Source organism: Trachymyrmex septentrionalis, unplaced genomic scaffold, assembly GCF_001594115.1.
Source record: "Trachymyrmex septentrionalis isolate Tsep2-gDNA-1 unplaced genomic scaffold, Tsep1.0 scaffold60, whole genome shotgun sequence".
NCBI classification, from domain to species: Eukaryota; Metazoa; Arthropoda; class Insecta; order Hymenoptera; family Formicidae; genus Trachymyrmex; species Trachymyrmex septentrionalis.
Genome location: NW_017305779.1, coordinates 2480860 through 2498736, shown reverse-complemented (window position 1 = coordinate 2498736; position 17877 = coordinate 2480860). Strand labels below are relative to the sequence as shown.

Below are 17877 nucleotides of genomic sequence, written 5' to 3'. Positions count from 1 at the left end.
CACACACACACACACACACACACACACACACACACACACACACAATTACTTGGACCAACTCTTTTATGTAACTAATAACTACATCCAATTTATGCACCCAAAGTACTTACAGGAAGATTCTCTTTGCCTAGAGATATGAGAGGAGACTTACGTCTCAAACTTTGTTCAAAGCTCAGAGACTCCTGAGAATGTGCCAGCATTTAAGAAGTTTTACCTTTTACTGTAAAAAGTTCCAAAATTTTTTATATCAACTTTTTGGTAAAACATCTTGTGTTTTAATTTATTTATTAATAAATAATTATCTCTTTTTTTGATGAAACGTTAATTGTCTACATAATATACGACAAATTATATTTTAATAATTTATTTACTTTCTTAATTATGATTTTTTTAACTCATCCAAACTATCTCTGTGAAATTCGAAATATCCCATTTTTAGGTATGATTGATAGATTATGTCTAAGTTCTGATAATGGTGCTAACTTTGCGAAGATATATGGATTGAATTTTTCTCATGTGACCAACCACTTACACATCGCGCGAAAAATTTTTCTTATCCGTGGACAAACCAGTTTCCAAGTTTATGTTCAAGGTTACGAGGCAAAATAGCGGTGTACTTACGTCACAAACATCGATTCGCGGACGTTCATTGACCCACCTAATTCTAGGCGATCGTGAGCGTATCATCGTTAGTTTCGTGAGTCAGACGACCGCTAATCCTGCCACTCATGAAGCAAAAGATCTTGCCTACTATATCTTACATAAATCCTTCATGGTGATTATCGCTATATGAAAAAAGCTTCTAATTATCGTCTTGTCGATCTTTTCTTGAACATTGAAACTTCGATATGATTGTTCGGACACAGTCGACCATTTTACCATGGTATAATCCATGTCATGTCTCTTTCTCGGGTATACGATTTATTGATCGCCATTTCGGGTGGTTAAAAGACTTAAAAGCTCAATATATTATCGAGGATCAGAGAGTACTACAGCACACCTGTCCAATTGTGCTGGGTGAATTTTCCGCCGCAATATTCTCTCTCTGTTGTCGCTAATTAAAAAGTTCCGCGAGTTGCGCTAACGATTCATACTGTTCTACTCGAACTTGGTCTGGAAAAGTTTCATTCACATATACGTTGCAGGTCAACATAGCTGTCCATGTTCTCATTTTGCAATTGTAATAATGGCAGCCATTGTAAGAGTTACAGTTATTAATAACATTTCGACTAACCAGTAATATATACGTAATTTTCGCAGCTATTAGAAAACTTTAATTTCCAATAAAAACAGTAACAAATAGTAAATATCTCTCCCTGATTTTTATAAATTGCTATTGCATGAAAATTATTGGAATTATTAATTTTTTTGAAATCGCTTGTTACTGACATTTTTAGTAAATTGTTGTAAATTGTAAACTGGAAACGTGTACGTTAATATATTGTTTTCAATTATTCAAAAATTGCTGTTATATTAATAATTATTGAGAATATCTGATATATAGTATAAATAAATTATTTATCGATGATAAAATACAAATGACTGTTCGAGCGATAAAAAGTCATTTGAAATAAATTATTAATCTTAGTGAAAACTACAAGAATAACTTATTTATCAATACAATTATATTGAGCTTTAGCTGTAGATTTTATGAAAATCCTTCGATTACATGCATTATAAATCTCTTCCTACGTATACCTACATATAACATTGCCCTAGTTTCGATTTAATTATGTAACAACGTAATAAAGTCCTGAGCATCGTAAACGTAAACAACGTAGAACAGCGACGATACAAGATGGTTAATGCTGATATTATTAACATCGCGATATGTATTACGATAATACTACACACGTGTAATATTACATGCTCTTTTCATGATAATTAACTTTTAATTGCAGCAGCTTAATAAATTCAATGTCAACGGGCTGTATTGCTTGAAATATTCTTGAATATTTGAGCTTATATAATTTGTGGTCATTAACGAGTCAATAAAAGCGTGACACGACAAACTGTTGACATGTAGAATTAATCTATAAACGACACACGGCGCGCTGCAAACTGCGTCGCCACACTCTCATCGATCACGGCTGCTTATACAGGTGTATAGCTTGTACACAAGCTCATACAGACGCAGCGTATTATTGCCAATTTATCAAGTGCTATTCCTCCTTCGTATTGAACTTAGACAGTAAACAGATTTAATCTTAATCGAAAACTACGAATACACACGAATACACATGGGCTGTGTTGATCGGTGATGAAACATCGAATTTTAATTTGATTGAGAAATTCTTCTTTCGCAATTTATTTTTGTTTTTTATGCATGCTTGTCACGTAACGAGAATATTTTATCCTGAAGAATTTGGCAAAACTAACAAAGAGTAATTAAAGTTGGGTTCTTGAGATAAGAATTAAACAAGAAATGAAAACACGGGCAATTAAGAGCCTGAATTCGCAATAATTGGAGCGATTATATGAATATATATTTCTCAGTACTACACACACACACACACACACATATATATATATATATAATAAATACCGAAAGTTTCGGCTTAATTCAAGCCATCTTCAGCAGTCTAGTATAATAAAATCTCTTGATGAATAATTTCAAACATCTAGTAGTCTCGTATAATACAACTTCCTTAATACAATTCAAGTAGTCGCAATGACTAAGCCGAAGCTCGCTTGAATTAGGCCGAAACGTTCGGTATTTGTTATATATATATATATGTGTGTGTGTGTGTGTGTGTGTGTGTGTGTGTGTGTGTGTGTGTGTGTGTGTGTGTGTGTGCGTGCGTGCGTGCGTGTGTGTGTGTGTGTGTAGTACTGAGAAATATATATTAATATAATCGCTCCAATTACTGCGAATTTGGGATCTTAATTGCCCGTGTTTTCATTTATTTTTTAATTTTTGACAAAATTAATAAATTTAAGACAATAGTAGAAGCACATAATAAAAAATCTGGTACATACAATGCGTAAAAATGATAAAGTTTTAAAATTCCTATTATATAATTATATAATTTCTATTATAAATTCATATTATTAGTAAAAATAATTAAAGTGTTTAAATTAAAGAGAACACTAGTTATAAAGCTATATTACGGGGTTATCCTTGAAAATCGGTTTAGTTTTGCAGCGAGGAAAATTGATCTTGTATCGATCATATTACCAATTATCAAATATCTCAAACATATACGTAACTCGCATCGTTTTCTCAGCGATACCAACCGCACAAATCAGTCATACGGTTTTAATAAACTTCGCCTCCGGAGATGTCGGCACGCAATCGCTCGTGTAACAGGCGATATTTCAGCGTGGTCGGATTACAGGTAGCGGAATCGCATAGGGAGTAATAGACCGTAGACGAAGAGACTCTTCGCCTACGAGTACACTGATCGTCGAAGATCATCGACTATCAGTCGAACTCGAGAGATCGAATCTCAATTTGGTAGAAATGAAATTCCTCGTGGCTTACCTCCACTTCATGCGGCGTCCAACTTCGTAAAATACCGCGTAGCCACTTGCTGTGAATTCGCGAGATACCGGATATCTTATGCATTTCCAATAACGCATCGCACTCTCCATTAATGTGCATTGCCGTGCATTTTTCGCACGGCTAATAATTTTTATTTCCCTTTTTTCTTTTGCTATCCTGTCTTCGGTAACTTGAGACTCGCGTCTTATTAAAAATCCGAAGCGCGAATCGTCGACTTGCTGTTGAATTGCATAAAAAATGTATTAATATCGACATTACTCTGTAATATCCCAGATAACACCTATTGGTTCATATACGTTTTATATACGTTTTTTAAACGTATCTAATGTTCTACAAACGTTTAAGAAACGTATATAAAATTAACATGTGTTACTGGGGATACGAAGAAAGTGATTTTAATTTCATGGTATAACACATTTGTCTTAATTTGTTAAATCTGTTTTATTTCATTATGGGTATACATAAAAAAATAAGAATATGAATGTATAAAAAATGTGATATCATGTTTATGTTAATAATAATTTACTTAATATTATCTATTTGAATTTCTCGAGTTTAATTTGTCAAAGCATTTCACTAATGATCTCCTATGAAATTTGTGTGGAAGTTAGAAATATTGCTTTTCGTTCTTTTATCATTACTTTTTGTTCTTTAATATTTCGATTAAAGGGAAGATTGTGAATCTCCGACATTAGTCTCCGACATAAGTGACTTACTTGACAAATCTCAAATTTTCAGAATTATATATATATTGCACAGTTTTTGTTCTTTGATTATTTACACTGCACGTCTAAATAAACGATAGGCCGTCCTATTTCCTTCTGTAAGCAGTTGGATAATCCGTGAGAAGACTGCCGGTGGAGAGTATGGCCCCCGGTCCGCCGAGAATGCCACCTTTGTTGGCGAACCAACCGTTACCGCCCAGAAAACCGGCCGGTTCGAGTCGGTTCGTGTAGAAACCAGAATCATTAGGACTCAAGAAATGCACTAGGCCGGATCCACTTAGCTGCTTCGCCGTCACGTTTTGTAGCACGTTGATTCCTAGACTGTTTAGTACTTCTTTCAGTAGCGGTAGACGATCGTTCAGGAACGATTGTGGTGAGAATTGGATTTTCTGCACCAGCGGTGTCAGGAACCAAGAGAATGGACCCGGTTTTATCGTTGAATTTTCCTGAAACTTTGTCAAAAAGATTGATTTCACGTCAGTGTCTTTCGAATGCATTTTTATGACATTTCATGATACAGAGAGAAATTATGAAAATAGAGAGAGAGAGGTAATCTTTTTTATTTAAAAATTAAAAATCAAATTAAGAACATGAATATTCTCAATAATACAAAAATTTATGCAGAAAATATAATATTTGTATATCTGATAGACGAATTTTTCAGAAAAATTATACAAAATTGATCGATTGTTGTCAATTTAATTTATAACTTATTTATTTCAACTAAAATATGCTAATACTATAATTCAGGACCACAGAGATATAACTAAGTCATAACATATATAGGACGTTATCATGACGACATTTGTCATTTAAAATGAATTTATGAAAAATAAGATCGTAACGATGTTCTTATTATATTATTGTGACTTCTATGTTCTAATTTAAAATCATATTTATAATCTCAGTTATTCAATACGTTAATTGATTTTAATCAATTATTTAATTAATTATTTAATAGACAAAAATGACAATGAGTAATTTCTGCAAAGAGAATTAGTGAGTTACCAAATTACTGAAATAAACAGATGGCCTAACAATGCATATTAAAATTATAATTAATTAGCGGAATGGAATGATGAAACGTCTCATTAATTTATAAAGATACACTTACTGACTGTACGGTCGTATCGATCACGGTACCAACTGCCGAGTTTGTAGCATCAGTTTGCGTGGTATCTTGTATTGATGCTTCGTTAGTCGGCAAAGCAGAATTCTGTTGTTTATTCGATCCAAATGAATTTGTTTGCAAATTTGTGTTATCATTGTCGATTTCATTGATAGATTCGTCGATTGATGGATTTAAAGGCTTCGCCTGCGTTATTGCAGCCTGTAGAAATTTTTATTTACTTCTATTATAAAAGGTATATTTCTGAAGAGTTAGCTAATTTATGTCTTAATATAATGTCTGCATATGTTCGACATTAAATCGTTAATGCGAAGTATGATCTTAGCAAGCTCAAAAGGCAGCTTTTTAAATATGACAAAATTATAGAGAATATAGAGATAAATTCAAGAATTATTTTAGAGAGAATAAACATATAAAGAAAATATTTTTCGTTAATTCAAATATTTAAAATTTTTTTATTTAGTTTAAATTGGAATTAATTGTATAATAATAAATTTAAAGAGGCAAATTTATTTTACGTTACGTTACCCATTTAAAACTTTATTTTTATAAATAATTTATTAATTTTGACAAAAAGGATTACATGAAAGTTTGATATACTACCAAGTTTAGAAGCGAATTTCTGGTTTATGGGTTAACAACTTACTGCCGCAAATAACAACCATATAAATCTTGTCGCTCTTGCCATCATTAGGTAGAATATTGTAGTAAGGAAGCTCTGACAGCGTTCTACGTAATTTATTCCCGCGATATAGAATATACCGATTAGAACTCACAAGAAACACATCGTATATATACTTAACGCTGTTTATATATGCCGTCTCATGCGTAATAAGCAGGACGTAATCGCATAAGGGCGCCCACATATGCATATTATAGCGGCAGACATCAGTTGTAATGATAAAACGTATTTCGTTGAGAAACAAAAATTGCGAAGAGAAATGCTCCTGTTATTGCGTGGCACGCAGTTTAAATGAAAAGAAATATTTGGAATGCGCGATTACTCTCTTTGATCGTTAAATGAAACTAAAGTATCCTGTATATAATTGTAGCATGATATTATTTGAAGTTATCCCAATATTTTTCTTAACGTCAGCTCGGTAATTGAAAATTTTCTCTCTCGTGATAATATAATAGAAGAAAAATATTATCCACATTTTGCGTTCTAAAAAATCAAATGATTTTCTTACGTTCTTTTCCAAATAGAATATGTAAATATTAACATTGTTTTTGTTAACTTTACAATGAAGTTTGTATCAACCTTGTACTAAAATAACATGCTGAACTAATTGAAGATGCAAGAAGCAGCGGAGCGAATGATGACTTGGTTAACAGTTATATCTTATCAACATGCACAAATGTATTTTAACGAGGAACAAGAAATTTAATACGATAACGAATGGTGAAAATCGAGAAAAAAATTTTATAGTTCGTTTATAAACTGCAGTAGAATAAAAATTATTTTTGTTTATAACAATTTAATAATCACATAACAGTTAACGGACACATATTATTATATTGAACATATTTGTCAATTTTAATTGTTTTCTTGCTTTAATGATATATTTTGTTGTAATATAATGTTTCAATGTAAAGGAATATTTTATTTTAATTGTCTGTTTTATCATGTTAGGACAAATTTTTGCTTTCAGTGCGAAATATTTTTATTTTGTCAAAATGCGAAATATAATAATTCATTTTTTAACGAAACCATTATTTTATGAATAAGAACGAATGATGAGTAAGTTCTTCTAGACAACGACATTTTCGAAGTCGCGAACAGAAGATATGTGAGTCATTTGAAAAACCGGTCGGGTCATTTTTTTCGATTGTTCTGGGACAAAGTGCCGTGACCGACTCTCCTTGAAAGAGTTGTTTTCGATCGAGAAATTTTACTCTTCTTGGGCTGTTCTTGCGAAATTATTGTGAAGGTCGGAACTTCATCAATGCGTAGTTAATTTAAAAAAGAGATTATGTATTGTATATATATCGGAAATGTTTGAAATTGTTAAAGGTTTTTAAAAGAGAAAGCTTTGAGATTACAAAAAAAAAAAAGAAAAGAAAGGCAAAAAAGTAAGCAATTATACATTTTCTGATTATAACTTGATATAATATTTTTATCTGAAAATATTGTGATTTTTGCATCGATCTTACTGTATTCGAGTCAGTTTTTACCGAAATTGTTCACTTAAAAAAAAATTGACTTTGTACCATAAAGGAAAAAGTTAGAATGACGGAATGTAACAAAAAAAGCTCGATGCTATCGTTGGAAAGAGTGATTGAGTTATTAAACCTCGAAGTTGATTAAAATGGAAAATGGCAGAAGTGAATACACAGCTATTGGAACTAGGTTATAGATCAGCGGTAGCAATATATGTGAAGAGTGCGAATACATGTTTTCACTATATAAAAGCATTTGCTAAAAATTGTGTTTCTATTATCTTTAGCTCTTTTGCATTTGTTTTTGCTATTTTGCTAAAACGGTTTTACATAAATTATAATTTTTTTAAAAGTAAAAAACAAGTTTATTTGCAGTTTTTAAATTATTTCAAACAATTAAATAATTAGATATTAGTTATTATTAATAAATATTGAATTTATAATCTTTAAAACTGCATAAAGAATTCAAAATAATCATTATTTATTTTTATTTTTCCAATATATCTTATAAAATTTTTAAAATTTTTAATTAATTGTAACTTGAAAACTTAGCATTTTCACAATTTTGGTCAGAGGATAATATCACATCATAAATTATTCTAACAATTTGTATACGAAAATTTACATATAGTTTCTTATATAATCCGTATATAGTCCGATTAGAGAGAGATCGAGGACGAGTGCATAGCGGAAAATCGGCTTCTCGAAACGTGGACGGCATACGGATGACGGCTTAGTTTAGGTATCATACTGTGATTTACCCATCGGCACCAATAAGCACCGGCTCGCGGCCGCATGTGCGCCTTGTCACGCAATTAACAATCCTGTACAGGGACCCGCTCGTTTACATATGCGATCACATAAGAGTGTGAAGGTGTGCGACGCCGAGGACGACATGGGACCGTTATGAGTCTTTTCGAGACCAGTCTTGTCCGAACAGCCGCCTGCGAATCTCGATGTAGTTCGTGAAAATCATTAATTTCTCGACTATCGTGAAATGTATTTTTTTACAGAATGATATAAAAATACTTCAGAAAAGTGTTTGCTTTTTTTTTGGAAAAGAATTTTTTCATCTTAGAATTGTTCGTAATTATTAATTCCTTGTTTTACTTGAAATTTTATCAAGGCCAATGTAATACATCTTACATCTCAACAGTTTTAGATTTTTGAATCTTTTTCGAGTGATTCTTGTTATTAAATTGTGATAAGCTTATATACTAGAAAGTATAGCAGATTTGTGAACTGTGGCTTATAAAGTGCATATAAAGAAGTGGAATTTATTTTGCACTGGTAAAAGAAATATTTTGTCATGAAGGTTTTATGCAGTTTAATGATGATAATGATTCTCCGGCAGGTAAGTGATATTTATTATCGTTGTATATCTTCAATATTTAATATTGCAATGAGATATGTTACGCTATTTAGTGTCATTAACGCATATCAAATTATAAAAAAATTGCTATTTCCGTAACTTAAAAAATCGAAAACATGAAAATTATTATAATTGAAAATTATTGTATAATTTAAATAAAAATTAAAATGTTACATGAAGAATGTAAATTCATATTCCTGATTAAAATTATAATTTTAATTTTGCGCAAACGATTCCGTGTTTTAAACATTAACATTTAACGTCATAGTAACAATGTTCTCGCCTAATTTGCGTTTAATGAAAATATTTCCATATAAACACGCGTTTATATCATAATCGTGACTAACAGCTCGGAGAACTACGTGTATTCATTACATACTTTAGCGGAAATGTTAATTAAAATTCTTCATTGCTCCAGGCTATCGCCGGAATCGTTAGGAAGCCGCCGGCTTTTTCAACATCAGTGTATTCGAATTCGTATCTCCCCGCTGCTATGCAGGTGAGTCATTTTATTTGATTACTAAATTTGATGAGAGATTCTGAACATTAAGTTCTCTTGCGTATAATTGCGATGCTTCTCATCTCGCCCGTAATAATCCGGAAATACTTTATATGTTTCTTTATATGTTAATATCATGTTAATATCATCCAATTTGCGTTTCATTTAATAATCCTTAATAGTGACATTATTTCACAATTTTTATCTGTGCGGTTTAAAAATTCGAATAACTCTGGTAAGTCTAATAAATTTTTATTTCTAATATAGCATAATAAAATAAAATATTTATTAAAATAAAAGTACACTGAAAGAAAATATGTTAAATTATAATGAATAATTGTTTAAATAGTACTGATATATTGGGTTGGCAAGAAAATAATTGCGTTTTTTTAAAAAGCATTTATCAGTAAAAACCGCAATTACTTTCTTACCAACCAATATAAATATATCTTGATAGAGTAAAGTTTCAGAAATCTCTTTAAGAATCTCTTTTTTAAATTGCGATACGACAATTTTTAACGGAGTTATGAGCAATTAAAGTCAAAATGATCCTTTTATTTAATCCGCGATAACTCAGTAACCAAAAATCTTAGGAATATTTTAAAAAAAAAACGATTTTGTGGGGAAAGTATTAAGCTTCACGATAGGTAGTCGAAAATTTTCTCAAATTTGTTTTGAGCACATTACAAACACACAAAGTGTTTGAAAGATTTTCCATCTTTTTCAGCTCGCAATTTTTGATATGTAAAAATTACCAAACTCATATAAACTTAAAAATGTGGTAAGTTTTTAAAAGTAAAGATTTCAAGCTTTAAAACTCTTTTCGTAAATTTAAATTTCATTTATTATTGACGAAGATATTGTATATACAACATTGAGCTAAAAAAACGCAATTACTTTCTTGCCCACCCAATAACATTTATATCAGTGCTATAATAAGAAATATTAAATCAAATTAATAATTTTTGTACCAAATAAATGTACTTATGTTTACATTTAGTAAACATTCAATTGGCACTATTCAAATAAATATTTATTAAAATTTAATACATTTTTTTCTCAGTGCATTGTACACTACTTATAATACAGATTATTCCGTCCTATATACTTATGTATACATACTTATTCGCTATTTATAAACATTATATATTAAGTTTTAAAAAAAATATAATATCCGTAAAGCCTGTTCATTTATATGATTTATTTTTGAATCAGGTAATTTTTCACGCAGTTGAGCAACTGAAGCTGCTTCAAGCGGAAAAAATATTGCAGTTAGAGTTAGTGACTTCCTCGTCGATATCGACGACCCAATCGATGAAGAAACAGCAACCGCAATCGACGACACCCGAGGGAATTTCTATAATTTCAACAGCTACGACCGCAAAAGTGCATGAAGAGAGGACAGAAATATCCATAATATCCACTCCCATAATATCTACTTCGACTCTGACGAATGAGATATCGAGCCAAAGTTCATCCAAGACTTATGATAATTCGACAGAAGTCGCTCAACGTTTAGCAACTTCGACTGCGAGCGTCGTATCTGATCATAAAGAGACACCAGAAGTGAATCAAGAGACTACTGAAACGAATTACGAATTACCAGCAACGCCGGAAACGAATCACGAATCACCGGAGTCCGTACAGGAGATTCCGGAATCGAATCAGGAAGTCACTGAGAACGAAAAATCTTCAAATCTTTCAATCACTGAACATTCTTTTGGCAAAGTATCAACTCAGATCCAAACGCAACAACAGGCTTCTATTACGCAAGTGTCGGATTTTCAGAAAACGAAAAAACCTACCGTTGATAGCGTCGTGGACGAAATTCACAGAATCGTGAAGACAACTACATCCCTATTCAGCGACGAATCGGATGACAGCGATGAGTCAAAAAGTGTGGAAACATCGATCGAAAAGTCAGAAAAAATTGAAGAAGAAGAAGAGGAAACAAGGTGATAACATTTTCATTACAAAATTATAATGTTATAACATACTAAAAATAATCGTGTTGGCTAAAATGGAGAAAATTTGACGATAGAATTTCGCAGAAGCTTTTATATAATACATATATTTGATATTAACTGTCAAGCGCATTTAATAAAAAATAAACTTTTCTTTATTTTTGTTTTGTTTCACTGCAGATTTTGTTTACTCGGCGAAAGAGTGGCTCAAGTGCCGCGTCCAAGCTTGAATCATTATTTAAGGCGTTCCAAAGTACCACCTAGGCCGTCTCTTCAACAAATGGCGAATCTTTATGACGCCCTCAGCAAAGACGCGCGGAAGCAAGGATTCGCGCGTTTTGCTGGCTACACAGACGAAATCTTAAAGATTTTGTATTCATCCGCTGAGGGTGGCATCGGACCGCAGCTGAAACAGCTGCTAAAGAAGGTGGTAGAGAAGAACGAACTCACTAGAGATGATGCGAAGTTGAGAACGTCGCAAGCACTGCGTGATCTCGATAATCCTGCTAGCGCGCTCAGTATGGACCTGAGACGTCTGTTACCGTTGCGTTATACGTTTTAATTCTTTGAGAAACTTGCAACAATCTTAGAATATTAGAAATAAAAATACGAATATTGCAATAGAAGAAATTAATTTTCTTTGTAGAAAGAAAAGTAATTATATCCTATGGATTATAGAAAGATACTAAATTTTCTAAATTTTTCAATAAATATAAATGTGCTTAGGAAATGCGTATTTAATGTGCCTTACTAAAAATCGTTTTATTAATATCGCTTTTAAAATATATATTCTTATTTTATCTAAATAAAAAAAGATATTAGAACATAATCTTTTTTCAGTACGTGTTTGATGATAATATTATAATAACGATTATGATAATTTTCCTTTGTACCACTTGGAAATTATTTTCATTGCTATGTCGATAGTATCGCCTAAAAAAGAGTAAATAAATTTTATTAGACTTATTGAAAATAAAAAATAAATTAAAAAATTTGTTTGTTGAAATTTATGCATATAATCTTTTCTAAATTTTTTCTAAATGTTGGTTATTTATTAACATTCTAAGCAGAATAACAACGTAGTAACATCTAATAAACGTTATATTGTCTTTTGACATCATTTTGGGATTTTACTTATATTATTTTAGATATTTTACTGTACTTAAATAAAGATTGTACTTCAATAATCTTATAAAACGAATGAAACATGATATAAATGATTTCGATTATGTCGATCTTAAAAAAAGTTTCTAAACGGAGCAAGTAATTCGGATGCAGAGATACAGATGAAAAAAGATTTCTAATTAAATAAGTTATTGATGTAGTGTTCACGAAAAATTGTTATAAATAAGTAAATACCTTTTGTTTCTATTGGATAAAGCTTCGTGGAAAAAGTGAAAGATCGTTCGACTTCATGAAATATTCTGCTATTAATCTCGGTGATGTTGGGCTCAGTTCTTTGGACCAACGATTTCTCAAGAGCTTTTAGGAAAAGCTCCCATCTAAGCTTAAAGTAATCTGCCACCACTCCTGACCATTGTTTGTTCGCGTAGTCTCTGATCTCACCATTTGGACCCCATAGGGTAATTTGATTTCTTGCATTATATTCATAAGATCGCCTTTCCTCCTCATTGACGGCGATATCTTTCGCCTGGGCTAACCAGGTGCCGAGCAAAAAATTATTTCCTGATGCCAAAATAGATTCAAGATCGTCGAAAAGATCTAACAAAGCGTTTGCGGATGATCTGTAGAATTTAATGGATATAAAATTGTAAAACGTTTTAAATATATATTGCGAATTTTTATTATGTAACAATGTGATTATGAGCTACAATATTATGTGAAATTCTTAACTTTGAAAAAGGTTCTTACTTTTATTTTGCAATATTAATTATTTCAATTTTAAAAAATTGCATTATTTAATATTAGGCGGGCAAACCTATTTAATAATGTTAATAAAATATATAATATCATATGCGTAATATATTTATGAGATATGTTGATATTATATCAATATACTTACTGAAAGGCAGTGATATTCTTTTTCTTATAGCAATCTAATATAGTCATGTAAATATCGTCAGCTATTAATTGGAGAGCTTGTCTGGTTATATCAACTACGTCGTGCCTGTAGAGAGTATTATTTCCTCTACCATATCTCGCTTTTAGAAACATGTTCCACGTAGCATAGAAATCTTTTCGATCAAAACAAATCTAAATAAAAAAAATCATTTTACATTATAATTTAAAATATTAATAAATAATTTAAATAATGTAATTAGTTCAAGTAATTTTGTTCTTAACGTTCTCTAATTTTTGCCAATTTCCATTTTCTTTTTAATTATATCTCTCTCGTTAAAGTGAATATTAAATTTTCACATTTATGTCCTCTGCAAATATTATTAGGCAAAATGCAATTATAAATTTCTACCAATCATAAACCGGTTGTAATTATTAACGAGTCTACCCATGGTGAAATATTTAAACTTGGTCGTCTGGTAATAACGTAATGTCCTCTAATTTTTTGCGTGCCAATAAAATTATAAACTGTTCTGCCAAGGTGTTGCCAAGCAGCTACTGCATATTCGTTCCATGCACCGTATCTTCGGGTAGCATAACTTTCGAACCTGTCAATAATCAATAATCCTTTTACCATATCAATTTAATCGAACTCAAGGAGCTTTCTCGCAAGGCGCAATCTCGCATCGCGAATTATGTAGAAGCTCTGTCGATAGATTATCGAGACGCGGTAAGACGTTAAGACGACACTTCTTTAACGAAAAACCAGTCGTTGCATACAGTGTATCGGAATTATACAAGATGTACATTCTCACCAATTATCAAGGTCAACAGGCATGTGACGATACGCCATTTCGTTCATTAATTCGTAAATTACATAGTTTTGGTTGATACCTTCGGGTGTCAGACCGGTTCCCACCATAGTACTGTCATTCATGTTTCTACCCTCGAATGTGCGCTGAGAAAAAAAGTCAATTTATTATTTTGCAACCTAAATTTACTTAGTTCATTATTGTAATGACAAATTGTAAGATAGGACGCTTTTTAATGCTTCAAAGTTCTCATGATTATTAAAAGATTCATGAAAATTAAATAAAGATATAAAATAATAAATTACATATAAAGAATCAAAAACTAAAAAATTTACACGTTTATTTCATATTTAATTTAACTATATATTTTTGACGATATTGTGCCGTTTTGTAAAAAAAAAAAAAAAGAATTATTTTTTAGTATTATGTAAATGTAAAATAAAAATTAGAATATACTTGAAAGAGAAAGAAAAAGAATTGATTACAAGTATTAAAATTTTCTTTTATATTTTGGCATATTAATGATATAGCGAAATACACATTCTTAGTCTTTTAATAAAAACTGAGAGAAAGAGTGATGTAAAAAAATATAGAATTCTCATATACCTGATTAATAATTTGCGCGGAACCAAACATTCCCAAGGTGCCGCCGAAGTTATGCAGCATGCACCAAATAAATGGTTGACCGTAATAGGATCTCAATCGACCATATTGTGGGAATTGTTCCGACTGTAGATCTAATACCAACATTCGTCCCTGCATTTAGTACAGCAGTTTAAAGTCACTTTTATGAAAAATGACGCATACAAAAATGTGTAATATACAAAAGTTATTTTTTTAATCGGAAAGAGAAATATTTATCCATTAGATTAGATATTTTATTGAAATGATTCTCGATAGTTTTCTGTTCTCTGTCTTATACAGTAGATTTGCCGTACTAGACGAAATACATTAGATAATTAAATACATTTATAATTCAATAAGAATAATAATAGATACATTTATAATTTAATGATAATAAATTACATAATTATATATATTAAAATTACCTAATAATGTAATTATTGTTATAGGAATGGTTCATTTATGCATCAGTTGTATATTTGGCAATTGAGGTACAACTGATATTTAATATTGCGTACTTACTGTGGGTACTGAGGTCAAGAAAGCTCTCACTCTGGACTTTGTCCAAAACATGATGTCGTGCACGAACAGCCAAGCTTGCATTAACCTAGAAAAGTCACATTATGTATCTAATGTAAAAACATGATATATAGGGTGTATTTTAAATGATGCTCACTAATCATATAGTACTATTCCTGATAAAAAACTGAATCGGAAAGTCCTCTAACATTTGTAATTTTTGCAATATTTTTTTTAATTACCCAATAAGCAAAATGTCTAAAATCGACGTATAAGACAACTTTAAGATATTTTTAAGAGTTCTTGAAGAAACATCTTCAAAATATTTTACAAAGAACACTGAAAGATATCTTAAAATTGCTGATATTTTAAAAAATGTATAAAATAATCGTAATTTCAAAGGTTTTTGGGCGATAATTTTTTATGGAAACATTTTTGGACCTATGTTTATGGGAAACTTTTTGTTCAGAATTAAATTGCCTAAAATCTTGCAGTCTGGCTGAAATGTTTGGGGCCACCCTGTATATATGTTCATGTGTGTGTATAAAATTAATATTTCTGTCGAATCCGGAGATTTAAGTGTTAAATTGTAGAGTAAAATGAATTGTCTGCCCTTCTAAATTTACCGACTTACCATATTGCTTTTGAATCGACTGCGTTCATGGCTGAGAAAATCGAATGCCCGACGTTTCTCAAATAGGTAAGCTCACTATTACCGGGTTCATTTTCGTTAAAAGTATCGCAATTATAAATATGATCGGTACCAAACTCATCGATGTACTGCAACAATGAAATAATCATGATTATTTATTTTTATTGAAATTATTTTAACTCACCATTCGAAGGAATTTTTCTCCAATAGCACGAAATAATGGATCCGTCGGTTCTAACAAATAAGGGCTGGAAATAATAATTATATTACACAAATTGGAACTTTATATATATTATTATTTGAATTAATTTTATTAAATTAAAATTAATCAATTTCTGAAATGTATTTTTATTTGATAAATGATAGATGCAAAAAGGATAGAATATTCTGTATCTATTTTCTTAATACTCTTGTCAGTTACTGTTGTAAATATTTTACTCTATGAAGAATTATTTCAAACAATAATCGGAAGAGAGACAAATATGTGAAATATAAATAGATTATTTTGGTTGTACCAGCAATATTTGTCTTCGAATTTATTCCACGGATTGATCTTCGTCATATTAGCATTTGGAAAAAGTCTGGCAAAAGCTCGCGGCACATGGCCGGCGAATGCCGGTAGTACCGGGACGATTCCCAGCTCTCTCATTCTCCGAAGAATCTGGTGTTGTAGACGTATGGTGTAATTATGCCAATTTGATGATAATGGTCCACCAAAGCCACGAATATTGCCCATCCTTGCCCTACATTATTGCAATAAATATATTCTATTGTATCCTACACAAAGAAATTTGAGGAATATAAACGCTCGACCAAGGTAAGAAAGCAGGTCCACCCAAGTGTTCGTCGATTTCCTCTTTTGTCAGATTCAATTCTTGATATAATCTTTGCCAGATCGCTTCTTGCGCGCTAAAAGCAAGGGCAAGATTAATCCCATTAAGAGCCATCCAATCAATGTTTTTTTCCCATTGGTGCCACTGCCACCAGGCTGAACTGTAACCCACTGTGCACACGTTCTGATAATATCTGAATCTGTAAAGTTAGGGAACAACATAAATATATGTCATCAAATAATATATTGGATTATCACAATCACATGTCGCGCGCACTCTCACCTATCGTTCGATATAATTTTAACTCGGACTTCCGGCAGGGTGTTTGGTAACTCAATTTGTATACCATCCCATGATATATGAACATTGCAATAATTCTTTAAGTAATAATGTAAACCCCATGTGATTGCCACTCCGGAAGTGCCGCGAATTTCGATTTCGTTCAGAGGATTTTTTGTTATCTGTAAAAAATTATTCGATATTTATCATATTACTCTTTTGAAAATAAGTACTCACGAACAAATGTGTAGTTGCTATATTCGAGAGTAAATATTGTACCTTAAAAGTATCTTTGCCAATAGGCCCCAAATCGATATCCAGTATCATAATAAACAACTTAGATATTTCTTTACCTAATAATCTTTCCGCGACATTTTTAGCTGCTTTTGCCTGAATTTCTGGCGATGTGCGCGATTTTATATAGCCCAAAGTATCCTGAAACGCTGCTCACGTTTTTAAGATATTCGAGTAAAAAAATTTTATGTATGGTCGTACATATTATAAATATATATTATTATATACATATATAATTTATATGATTGCCTGATTATATATATAATATTTCATACATATACATGGTCATATATGATGATAAAATTTTATATATAATATAATCATGATATACGAAATTACATAGCTAAACTGATTTGTCACACATATATGTTCATTAATATTGTTTTCATTATCGAAGCATTAGTTCCTGTAAAATTACAAAAGTCAAGCAAAGTTAGTCAGGATATGACTAATTAAAAACATCATAAAATTGACGAATTTAAATGGATCTA

At 31.3% G+C, this 17877-nt stretch overlaps 3 protein-coding genes and 1 long non-coding RNA gene across 5 annotated transcripts in view; 2 read left to right on the top strand and 2 right to left on the bottom strand.

Annotated features, from left to right (window-relative positions):
- Window positions 1-2449, top strand: part of LOC108752590 — a 19960-nt gene extending 17511 nt beyond the window's left edge. The window contains exon 3 of the long non-coding RNA XR_001939576.1: window positions 2384-2449. This is a non-coding gene — a long non-coding RNA (uncharacterized LOC108752590). The remainder of the gene's footprint in view (window positions 1-2383) is intronic.
- A 1556-nt stretch (window positions 2450-4005) lies between these two features.
- On the bottom strand, window positions 4006-6125 carry LOC108752517. Its single transcript, XM_018493366.1, has 3 exons — window positions 6006-6125; window positions 5345-5560; window positions 4006-4682 (listed from the first exon to the last, which is right to left on the bottom strand). The coding sequence occupies exons 1-3, from the start codon at window positions 6048-6050 to the stop codon at window positions 4317-4319; spliced, it is 627 nt and encodes a 208-aa protein (XP_018348868.1). The 5' UTR covers window positions 6051-6125; the 3' UTR covers window positions 4006-4316.
- Window positions 6126-8606: 2481 nt separating this feature from the next.
- Window positions 8607-11965, top strand: LOC108752485. Its single transcript, XM_018493328.1, has 4 exons — window positions 8607-8873; window positions 9310-9390; window positions 10606-11345; window positions 11535-11965. The coding sequence occupies exons 1-4, from the start codon at window positions 8829-8831 to the stop codon at window positions 11914-11916; spliced, it is 1248 nt and encodes a 415-aa protein (XP_018348830.1). The 5' UTR covers window positions 8607-8828; the 3' UTR covers window positions 11917-11965.
- A 243-nt stretch (window positions 11966-12208) lies between these two features.
- LOC108752444 (alpha-N-acetylglucosaminidase) overlaps window positions 12209-17877 on the bottom strand; it is a 6800-nt gene continuing 1131 nt past the window's right edge. The window contains exons 2-14 of one of the 2 annotated variants that reach the window (XM_018493256.1): window positions 17372-17535; window positions 17096-17274; window positions 16794-17012; window positions 16496-16723; window positions 16165-16228; window positions 15963-16108; window positions 15332-15416; window positions 14792-14941; window positions 14189-14331; window positions 13822-13981; window positions 13378-13568; window positions 12714-13099; window positions 12209-12287 (exon numbers count right to left, since the gene is read on the bottom strand). In XM_018493256.1, the coding sequence (XP_018348758.1) occupies window positions 12226-12287; window positions 12714-13099; window positions 13378-13568; window positions 13822-13981; window positions 14189-14331; window positions 14792-14941; window positions 15332-15416; window positions 15963-16108; window positions 16165-16228; window positions 16496-16723; window positions 16794-17012; window positions 17096-17274; window positions 17372-17535 (2177 nt within the window). In that variant the 3' untranslated portion in view covers window positions 12209-12225. The remainder of the gene's footprint in view (window positions 12288-12713; window positions 13100-13377; window positions 13569-13821; window positions 13982-14188; window positions 14332-14791; window positions 14942-15331; window positions 15417-15962; window positions 16109-16164; window positions 16229-16495; window positions 16724-16793; window positions 17013-17095; window positions 17275-17371; window positions 17536-17877) is intronic. The other variant, XM_018493258.1, reaches the window with a different exon arrangement.